The 11,361-nt window shown below is 45.8% G+C and overlaps 1 protein-coding gene across 5 annotated transcripts in view; it reads left to right on the forward strand.

The window, feature by feature from the left end:
• Positions 1–562: 562 nt before the first annotated feature.
• Positions 563–11,361, forward strand: part of Epg5 (ectopic P-granules autophagy protein 5 homolog) — a 90,051-nt gene continuing 79,252 nt past the window's right edge. For all 5 annotated transcript variants that reach the window (XM_031366099.1, XM_031366100.1, XM_031366101.1 and 2 more), the window contains exons 1-3: positions 563–714; positions 6,910–7,842; positions 9,631–9,874. In XM_031366099.1, coding sequence (XP_031221959.1) covers positions 655–714; positions 6,910–7,842; positions 9,631–9,874 — 1,237 coding nt within the window. In that variant the 5' untranslated portion in view covers positions 563–654. The remainder of the gene's footprint in view (positions 715–6,909; positions 7,843–9,630; positions 9,875–11,361) is intronic.

The raw sequence follows: 11,361 nt of genomic DNA on the forward strand, positions 1-11,361 counted from the left end.
GAGATGGGAGTATCATCCCCTGTTCACTTTGGCCAGGCAGTGGTGGCGCACACCTTTAATCCCAGCACTTGAGAGGCAGAGGCAGGCGGATTTCTGAGTTCAGCCTGGTCTACAGAGTGAGTTCCAGGACAGCCAGAGCTACACAGAGAAACCCTGTCTTGAAAAACAACAACAACAAAAAACAAAAAAAGAAGTTCAGTTTGGATGGACATAATGTTTCTTTCCGGAAACGTGACGTAGATATAGGCTGACTCGAACTGGTTAGCCAGGTATCAAAATCGGATCGCCAAGGCCTCTTCTTGGCACTACACGGCCCAAGTAGAACATCTTTCTGCGAGCTGCAGAGGCAGAGGGGAGCTCTGAGCGCCTCCCTGAGGCCAGAGGCGGAGGCTCAGCTTGTGGCTCACGGGGCGTGGCCGGAGGCGGGGCGAGGGCTGGGGCGGGCCCCGAGCGAGAGCAGGCGGAGCTTTTCGCACACAAGTCGTCCCTCACTAGTTTGTCCCAAGTTGCAGCCCGTACGGCTTCCAGTTGCCGCCTCCCGTGCCTAAGTGGTGGAGGGTCTATCACGTGACATTAGGAGGCCGGAACTGGTCTGCTTGCGTGAATTGCAGGAGTTTGACAGAAACAGACCGCGACGTCGCGGAGGCAGAGTGTATGGCCGAGGCTGTGAAGCCCCGCCGGGCCAAGGCCAAGGTCAGCCGGACCAAAGGCAAGGTGAGGATGCCGTCACTCCCGTGCGAGCCCTCGGCTCGCCGCGCGTCCCATGGCGTCCCGTGGGGTCCCGTGGCGTCCCGTGGCGTCCCGTGGCGTCCCGTGGCGTCGGGCTGTCAGGGCTGCCTGGCCGTCTCCCTGTCCTGACTTCACTGGGCTCTTTCTCTTTTGCTCATTTTCTTTACTTCCCACCCCCACGCCTGGCTTCGGGCGCCGAGGCAGCTTTTTCCTCCATCTTTCACTTCCTACCCCGTCCACTGTAACCTGGGAACACTCCCAGGTTCTGGAAATGCACGGAGACCCGACGTCCTTCGCTTGGGAAGTATGGTTTGTAGATAGCAGTGACATGTCAGACCTCTACGTTTTCAAAATTCAGAGCGACAGTGTTGTTTCCTGTGTATCTGATTGTTTACAGTGTGGTGTGAATATACAAAAATCAACACAGGGCATAATCCAGATCGGGGGAAAGGATTTGAATTTTTTCTGGATTGTTGCATGTCAGTGTGTCTTTTTTTTTTTTTTTAGATTGACTTGTTTTTCAGGTGCCTTTTGGATTTTCACTTTGCTCCTGTATACTTGCTGAGACGAACAAATTAAATTTTACCCTAAGGTGGTGGTTAGGGTACCTGTAGGGTATCTGTAGTTATAACTATGTATATTCAAATAGGACTTTAATTGTGTCACCCTACCCGGCCTGGAACTCACCATATACCTTGAACTCCCAGAGGTCCGGTGTGCCGCCACACATGATTCCCATCTAGATAACTTTGCCTTATCCAAAACAGAATTTACACAAATTGAAATCAACAGTGAAGGTGGTATTACTGGTATAAGACATTTCCTTACTCAGAATTGGTGACGTTACTGAGCCCAAAGTGTAACTTTTTGTGTGTTTGGGAAAAAGTTTCAATAGTGACTTGTAGGAACTGTATTTAGTAGAGTGTACATGAAGTGTGTGGATTCCTTTGGTAACATGGTATGGATCCAAAGGCTTAGTTCAGGAAGTGGAGTGTCATGTGCTGTTGTGTAGAGGTTGCTGTGGCTTCTGGATTTGTCCCAGTACCTGGCCTACATTCCTCAGGACTAACTACCTGGTAGGTGACTCCAGGATGACAGGTTGTGGTTGTGTGTCTGGTATTTACTATTGGATACTTTTGGTAGAGCCCTGATAATGTTTTTACTCTTTTCGTTTGATCCTCTGTAAAAAGAAAAATTCTCTAATTCTGAGGGTCTGGACTTCATTTATCTTAGTAAACATAGGTTTAAAGAGAACAGAATCTTGAATTTGGATTTGCTCTTCAGACTTCATAGATTTTGTAGTTAGGCCGAGTGATGATGACTGAGTCAAGTCACCCAGGTAATGAGTGAGACTCAGCTGACTGAATTATGAGGCATTGGTTCAAGGCCAGCTAGGGTGCATAGTGAATTGTAGTGAATTCTAGGTTAGCTAGATGTTATTTGAGGAGACCCTGTCTCAGAAACATTGTATCAAATTGTAAATTCTAACAACCAACAGGTGTGTCTAGTAATTGTTGGGGTGGATCAGAATGTTTCTCTACGGCCTGGGAAGTTTTCCTTTTCCTTTGTTTCTTCTAGGCATGGATTGTTGTTATTATAAAGTTGGGCAGTGCTATGTTTTATTACTTAAACCTCCTTTGTGCCTTGTGAGAGCCTCTTACTGCTCCCCACAAAAGGATTCCATCCATTTGGGGAACCCTTAGGTCTCAGTGGTGCTTACAGTCAGGACAAGCCAAACTGAACAGCACCCACCGACATTAAGACAAAAGCTAGAAGGTGATAGAGATGCTGTGCTTAAAGAACAGTCACGCTAGAGTTTTGGAGGACTTGTGAGAGGCTTGGATGGGTTGCAGTTTCAAATAGTTGGACAGTGCAGTTCTTATTAAGGGGATTTTTTTTTTTCTTCTTTGAGGCAAACACTCAGTTTGAGACAAACTGTCAGCTCTGGCTGTCCTGGAACTCACTCTGTAGATCAGGCTGGCCGTGAGCTCTGCATGCCTCTGCCTCCCAGGTGCTGAAATTAAAGGCATTTGTTCCCTTCCACCGTGTTCAGGAGGCTTGCAAGTGAAGGTGCTGCAGATTGGAGGGGTTAACAGACTGTAAGCCAGTGTGTTCTGTCCTTGAAATTGTAACGGGACAGTGTGGCTAGGGCAGAGTGAGTGGATAGAAGTGGAATAGTCAGAAAGGCAGGCCCTTGTAAGGAGTTGAGCTGTTCCTCTGTGTGACTTTAGAATTTGTGTGGGCTTGAGCAGAGGAGGGCAGGATCTGACTTAGGTCATGCGCTTGCATGGTTGAAAGGAAACTGTAAGGGGTATTAATGTGAAAACAGCTCAGATTTCAGAGGGTGTAGCCCGCGCAGTCGTCTCGCCGGAAGAAGACACACGGACACACTAGGTTCCTTCTGCAGCAACTGTTTATTGTCTCCATCCATAGGGAAAAAGGGTCGAGCCCAAAATCCGCATTGCTTATATACACCACAGTGTGGTGTATCTGCCCACAGCGTGGTGTGTCTGCCCATGATTGGCTGTTTGCTCATTACCCTACGTAACGCCCCGGGATGGGCCGTGACATGGCGTCCTTTTCACTCCATGTACATGTGCAAACAGTTGTCCACTAGGAGTTAACAGTGGAAGTAGGCGCCATCTTGTCATGGCGAATGCCTCTCAAGATTCATGGCTCCCCACATATCCCCCTTTTGTTTTAGTTAAAAGGGAAGGCCAAATGTAGCAAGTCAGAGAGTGTTTTTGTTCTGCCAGGGCCCCTGCCTTAGGTCATTCTGTATCAGGGAGCTGTCTTGGAGCACTGTATGGGGAGCTGTCTTGGAGCACTGTATGGGGAGCTGTCTTGGAGCACTGTATGGGGAGCTGTCTTGGAGCACTGTATCAGGGAGCTGTCTTGGAGCACTGTATGGGGAGCTGTCTTGGAGCACTGTATGGGGAGCTGTCTTGGAGCACTGTATGGGGAGCTGTCTTGGAGCCTTGTATTGGAGCTGTCTTGCTGAGGGCTGCTCTTCTGGTAGTGCTGACTTGGTTATTTGGTTGTGGCGTGTTTGCCAGGATTCTCCATTGGAACTCAGTATGTTCTCTTTTGTAAACTCAGTATGTTTTCTTTTGTAAACTCAGTATGTTTTCTTTTGTAAATATGAGATGCCTGGGACTGTTTGTGTTCCTTTTGCTCAGGTTCTGGCTCAGTCACTGTAACATCTGTCATGCTTGTGTCACTGTGGTTTATATCCCCCAAGGTGGGTCATGAGTTCAAAAGTTGCTTCCCAGTACAGCGATGCAGGAGGAGCTGTGGGCCTGGCAGGGTACTAGGGATGCCTGTTGAAGGAATTCACGTGGTTTACACAGGACCCTGGTAGTTCTCGGGGTTGTTATAACACGAATGAGCTCAGCCCTCCTCTCTCCAGCTCCCTGTCTCCAGTCTTTCCCTGTTTCTGGAGCGCTGGCTGTTGTGATGCTGTGTGGCAGGAAGGCCTTACAGGCGAAGCACCCTGCTGTTGAACTGTGGTCTCAATAAACATCAGTATTCGACTTTAAGCATTTTATTGCCAGAATGGAAAGTGGGCTAGCACTGGGGGTGATGGTGACTTTGTTTTTCCCATTCCTTGTGTGTTTATTGCAGTTCTGCATAGAAGGGTGGTCACTTCCTGCTCATTGGGTTTATGTTTTATCTGTTCAAAGTGTTTATTTTAGACACATAGGCACATCTTTTGCATGTTTAATCTAATGCTATGGTTTTTGCTGTTGGTTGGTTGGTTTGAGTTACTGCAGCCTTCTCTTGAGTTTGGAGGGAACATGTTGGTCAAAATGAAGACTGTGGGTGGGTCTGTGGCAGTTGGAGATGGTTTCATTTTACTTAGCCTGTGGTAGATGATCCATTTAAATATTTCATATTCATTTGTGGATCATAATTTGTTGCTTATTGTGATATCTTTTTCTTTTTAGATTACAATAGTGAATGCCCAAATTGAATGTGCTCAAAATGGGCTATACAAAATATAAGATAGAGTATTTCATGAGGTGGATTTATATTCCACCTATTAAATGTGAAAATTTAGATTTTTGTTTTCTTGAAGGAGGGAGGGTTTTGTTTTGGGTCTCAATTTGAAGGAGTTGTATGTAGAAGTAAGGCCTAGTGACTCTCCTTGTGGCAGGAGGAGGAGGAGGAGGAGGAGGAGGAGGAGGAGGAGGTGGCGGCAGCTGATTGCATCTGCAGTGGGGATCTGAGAGAGGTGAATGCTGATGCTTGGTTTGTTCTGTGCTTTATTGAACATGGAGGCACTAACATTCCTGACACCTTAGTTAATCCTCTGAAAATCCTTCTCACATCTGTGGTGTGTCTGCTGGAGTGACTTTCTATCCTATCTCAAGCCTACTTCTTCTCAACTTGACATCATTTTAACAAAACAAAACATCATTTTAAAATCATAACGTTTCATCTTTGGCCTCCTATCAGTTCATGTCATCTAATAACTAAAATTGTATTAATTCAATTAAAAGTCCCCATAGTCTTGATCACTTTGAACAATATTCAGAAATCCAGTCTAGACTATCTCCTGTGAGTCCAGATAGTCCATTAACTATGAGCTCATATAAAATAAAAACATGTTATAAGCCATATATATACATACATATATGCATATATGTGTATATATAATGGTAAACATTCTCATTCCAAAACAGAGGAAAGAGGGCATAGGTCCAAGGAAAGATTGGTTTGTCCAAAGTTAGATATGTACCAGCAGGTCAAGCACCAAGTTCTACAGGTACATATCTAGCATCTGGGCTTGTGATGACTCATCGGAGGTCCGTCAGGATGAGCTTCAAGGGCCCACCAACTCATCATTTATAGTGACCTCATTCTTTGGCGAGCTACAGTCTATAGGCTTGCTTGATGGATGTCCCAACCCCTGGCATGTCCAACTGCTGGAGTAGACAGTGTACCCCAGGCTGTACCTACACAGCTCTATGCAATGCTATGTTCATCCCTCCTTTAGGGATTTTGTCCTTGTCATATGTTGGCATCATGGTACAAATCTCCATGACCTCCAAATTCTTGCATCCTTCATACCTGCAAGACCATTACCACATGGATAACGTTGCTGAGTTTTGTAGCCAGCTCAGGATGTGGTCTCGTCACCTTCAGGTTCAGTAGCAGCAGCCTCTGTGCTGTTGAGGATGCCTTACACATTGTTTTGAAGCTGGGATTTTTATGTTTCATTTCTAGTTCAGGCGCTGTCTTTTCAGATCAATTTACATATTTATAGTTGGGGATTTCCCATGGTTGAATTGTCGTCCTCAAGGAAACTTTTGTCCCAGTGAGGTGAGGGAGGCTTCTCCTTCATGGCGGTAATTCCCTGCACTGTCACTGCTGTTTGCAAACCTTTGTCCCAGTGAGGTGAGGGAGGCTTCTCCTTCATGGCGGTAATTCCCTGCACTGTCACTGCTGTTTGCAAACCCAGCGTGTGCATGAATTTGCTGTCACTCCTATCCTCACCGACATGCGTATTTCCTTATTGGGAAACTTTCATAGAGAAAAGGAGGTGGCACCTTTGGGAGGATACATTCTGTCCTGGAAATGCATTCTATCTTAAAGTACAATTTCTGAGTATGTTCAGTTATGGTCATAGTTCAAGAAGAAAGCGTGACAGAAGGAGCACCTTTATAGGGTGATATCGCAAAGGCAGGGGGAGGTCGATTCGCTGGGTGCAGCCCACATAGGTGCTCAGCAGGCACGTGAGCTTGCTGGTTGCTTGCTCTTGGTTTACATTATCAGTTGCTGACGACATGGTGGCTGGCTTAGCACGTCAACCTCCAGAGGGCTGCTTTGGGGTCTGCTCATGGTTGCCATAAGGTTCTCTTATTAATAAACACATTTAGAACTGGACTCAAAAGAAGCTCAAGGGCAGTTTTATTAGAGTTTAAGAAAAACTAAATGGCAGATTAGATGACAGTCCTGGCAGCTGCCAGGAGAGATAGAAAAAATGCAATGTCCTTTTAAGTGAGGTCTGAAATGGAAACAGATAGCTTATTGAGGAAGGAGGAGGCATCCCAAGAATGGAAGTGAGTCTGAGCTGAGGAAAGAGCCCTCAATGTAAAAGTTTAGATATTTATTATGGCTTAAAAATTCTTCATGCTGAAACATGAGCTCTTGTTATATTTCATACCTTGCTTGTAGGAAAAGAAGAAGTCTGAAGCCCTTCAGCCTGCCGATGCTGTCCCCCTTCCAGAGACGTGCAGAGAGCAGGCAATCTCGTTTCCAGCTTCTGAACTCAAAGGAGAGGATCTGAAGGTGTCGGCTGACTCCCAGCTCCACAGTGATGTGTGTGGGTGGAGTGAAAGCGAAATGTTTGATATACCACTCACCTCCTTGACTATAGGGGATGAAGGGCCCCCGATTCAGGGCAGAGAGGAACTAAAAGAAAGGGGTGAGGTCACAGCTCTTGATGGAGATGATGAAATGGAGTTGAAGGTCGACCCTGGAGACAATGTTACAGCTGAAGGTGAACCTTGCAAGAACTTCACAGAAGTCGAGGACCACACACTCATACAATGTGGGCCTCCAGAAAGAACACTGCAGCCTGACTTTTCTGGAACTCAGCCGAAAATGGAGAGCTCACATGCCAGAGAAAGTCCGAGTAGGAAAGAAGGTGAAGAAGCCCTCGGCTGTTCAAAGGTGCTTCAGGGTGTTAGCTTGCACAGTTCTTATGAGGCCAAAGAAGTTTCTCAGCCACTGAGAGTGAAGAAACTATATCCCGAGTTGCCAGCTGAAATTACTGAAGTACCAGCCTTGGTGGCAGTGAAGCCCGTGCTCCGTAGTGAGCGACTCTACCCAGAACTCCCGTCTCAACCAGAACTGGCACCCTTCACTAAAGAACAGCTCAAACTCTTGGAGCCCGGCTCATGGCTGGAGAATGTCGAGTCATATGTAGAAGAATTTGATAGCATTGCTCATCAGGACAGACATGAGTTTTATGAGTTGCTTTTGAATTACTCACGATGCAGGAAACAATTGCTGTTGGCTGAAGCCGAGCTGCTCACTCTGATGTCTGATTGCCACAATGCCAAAAGTCGGCTGTGGAGCTTTAAGGATGAACAAGTAGCCGTACAGGTATCTTGACTGTGTGTATCAGGTGTCCTGACTGTGTGTGTCAAGCTTCAGAGCTTGGGGAGTTGGTAGTTGAGCTGTCTTTACCATGGTGCTGCCTAGGATTTGGTCTGTGTATTAAATTTACACTGGTCCTGGCTTCATCAGTCCAGGGATCACATGATCAAATGGCTATAGGAGCAGGCATTTAACATGTAGGAGAGGCGCAGAGTAGGGTGCGGCTCAATGGAGAAGCACATGCCTAGTCTGGAGAGACGGCAGCCCCTGACATCTAGTTGACACTTCTGTGATTGTGAGGAGTAGGGGATTGCTACATCTTAGGTTTTCTCAGAGAAGCAGGAATTTGGATTTTTGCACGAAGGATGATAACTGGCAGCATTGGCAACTAACTAAATCAAATATATGCAGATACATACATATTCTACAGAGTTCAAGCCAGCAAACCATGTCTCAAGGCAAAATTCAGCCCATAGACTCTTAGTTATAGATTTTGGCATAATGCCACAAGTGTGCAGTCAGTAGAGAGAGTATTGGTTGGAGAGTGATAAGGAGAGTCTGTTAGCTGTCACCCTGCCCCCGGGAGGCCAGAGCCACCATTTCCTAAGGACCCAGGAGGGATGGCAAGGAAGAGAAGGACACTTTTGACAAGTTTGCCATAGAGGGGAAAGTGGAGGAGACACTGGTGACACATGTGATTTGCCGGCTCCTACCTCTTATTTGTACAGAGCCTTGTATATCTTTTTGTAGATTCTGTGGTAAGAGACACATTTGGAAATATTGAAAAAGAAAGGTGGAGAAAAAGCTCAGTGGAGAAACAAGAGCTCTTTTTTTTTGTTTTGTTTCTTTCGAGACAGGGTTTCTCTGTGTAGCCTTGGCTGTCCTGGAACTCTGTAGACCAGGCTGGCCTCGAACTCAGAAATCCGCCTGCCTCTGCCTCCCAAGTGCTGGGATTAAAGGCGTGTCCGGCAAGAGCTCTTGTTGCTTTTGCAGAAGACCCTGGTTTCATTGCCAGCATGTGTGTGGCAGCTTGTAACCTAATAACTCTAGTTCCACGGGGATCTTATGCCCTCTTCCTACCTCCATGGGCATCTAGGCCTGCAAGGGGTGCACATTCATAATATGCAGATGGAACAGTCATAAAATAAAATCTAAAAAGAAAGGATAGACTCGAGTATAGTGGGAGGAATTGATATAAAGGAGAAGGATTCCCTTTGAACAGACAGAAACTGAGGTAGATCTAGGGATATTTTGGGCGACTATGGCGTTGAGGGAATGGCACATTGGCCTGGGTATTCTTAGCATAGAAAGTAAGATACCAGGTGTGAGAGTTTTAGGAATACATGTTATTGTTCCTTACTGACTTCGTAGGGTCATTCTTTTTTAAATGATTGATTTATTTTATGTACATTGGTGTTTTGCCTGCCTTTTTGTGTGAGAATGTTGGATCATCTGGAACTGGAGTTACAGAACTGTCATGTGGTGCTGGGAATTGAACCTGGATTCTTTGGAAGAGTAGCCAGTGCTCTTAACCACTGAGCCATCTCTCCAGTCCCATAGGGTCACTCTTTTCAGAAACCATCATCTATTCACGAGTGGCAATGTTCTCTGACACTGACCATTATTTGCTAGTATTGTTTGTATGTACAATGTTTTCCCCCATTGTGTTGTATGTACAGTGTTGACCCTCACTGTGGTCTAGGGTCTTTGAAATAGTGCCAGAGCACGTAAGTCTTCCACCTGCTGCCTGACTGCATCAGAAGCAGATGGTCTCACATCTCATCCTTTATCTAGGGCATCTGTGCAGATCAAGTGAAAGTTTATGGTCATCACCACTACCAGAGAGTAGAGATGAGTGAAAATGTCCTGGGCGAACTGAAGAAGCTATTTGATGCCAAATCTGAACACCTCCACCAGACCCTGACCCTCCATTCTTACACTTCTGTGCTGTCGAGGTTGCAAGTGGAGTCCTACATCTACACACTGCTCAATAGCTCAGCTGTTCTGAGATCTTTAGCCGTTTATCAGGCAGACCAAGGTATGTAAGCAGTGAAAGCTTCCCTCTTATACTTAAATGTGAAAAACAACTGAGGGCACAGGCCTGACTGAGTTGACTAGATCCTAACTGGTTTCACTGGATCATTGTATATTTCTTCCTTGCCCTCTCAATAGCAATGTAGGATCAGATCTGTTTACTGACATTTCTTGAGTAGTATGAGGCCTCCTTCTCCATGGCTATCATTTTTCTTCCTTCTGGAGACCAGAAAGCTGCCTCTCTTTGCCTTTGTTAAGTCGTAGCCCCATGGGTTTGATCCCAAAACTAAACATCAGGAGACCTTTTCTTTTTCTTTTTTAAAAAATTCATTATTTTTACTATTGTTACTATTATATTTACTTATTTTATGTGTGTGGATGTTCTGTCTCCATGTCTGTCTGCGCACCACATGCTTGGTGCCTGCAGAGTTCAGAAGATGGAGTTGGGTCCCTTGGCTTGAGTTCTGGATGGTGGTAAGCTGTCATGTGGGTGCTGGGAATCAAACCCTGGTGGGTCCTCTGCAGGAACAAGTGCTCTAACCACTGAGCAAGCCCTCCAGCCCCAGAATACCTTTTCATTTTTCTGTTTCTTGTACTTTATATTTTTTTGTTTGCTCAGTTTCTTGTTTTCGTGAATTTTTTTTAACTGAGGCTCTATAATGCTGTGAAGTAAAAATCCTAACTTCTTTCCATGGTAGTTGCTTGCTTTCCCCCGGAGTCTTTCTCTCATGCATGCTAAGCTAAGCAGTCGGCCAACAGAATCCCTCTTTAGACCAACTGTCTGACACCCTGTCAGAACTCTGTGGGGATAATTTTGGGAGAGGGGAGGAGTTTATTTTCATCATGGAGGGAAGTCATGAGGGCAGGATGTAAGCAGCTGGTCACAGGCATGTGGTACACAGACATCCATGCAGATAGCTCCTCATCCAGGATATGACACCTTAAGACCAGCCCCCAGCAGCCCACTTCCTGCAGGCTCCACGACCTTCCACAAATCACCATCAGCTGGGCACTGAGTGTTGAGTAAATTAGGGAACATTTCACATTCAAACCACCTATTTTGCTCTTGGCCTTGGGCATCTCAACTCAATATGCACTCTGTTCAACTTCAGAAGTCCCCATAGTCTTTAACAGTCTCAGCATTGCTCTCGGCTCACCTAATGCAGTTTCAAGAGTATTCTGTCTCCATTTTGCTCTAAAAGGAAAGAAAGAAAAAGAGAGAATAAAGGCAGGCATAGTGGTGTACGTCTTTAGTCCCAGCACTCTCACTTAAGAGGCAGAGGCAGGCAGTTTTAGTTCAGCCTGGTCTACAAAGTGAGTTCTAGGACAGTTCTAGGTCTAGACAGAGTGAGACCCTGTCTCAAAAACAAACAAACAAACAAACATCAAACAACAAAGGAGAATAAGAAAGAGAGATGGGGAGATGAGTGTGTGTGTGTGTGTGTGAGAGAGAGAGAGAGAGTGTGTGTGTGTGTGTGTGAGAGAGAGAGA

This window comes from Mastomys coucha, unplaced genomic scaffold, assembly GCF_008632895.1.
Source record: "Mastomys coucha isolate ucsf_1 unplaced genomic scaffold, UCSF_Mcou_1 pScaffold13, whole genome shotgun sequence".
NCBI classification, from domain to species: domain Eukaryota; kingdom Metazoa; phylum Chordata; class Mammalia; order Rodentia; family Muridae; genus Mastomys; species Mastomys coucha.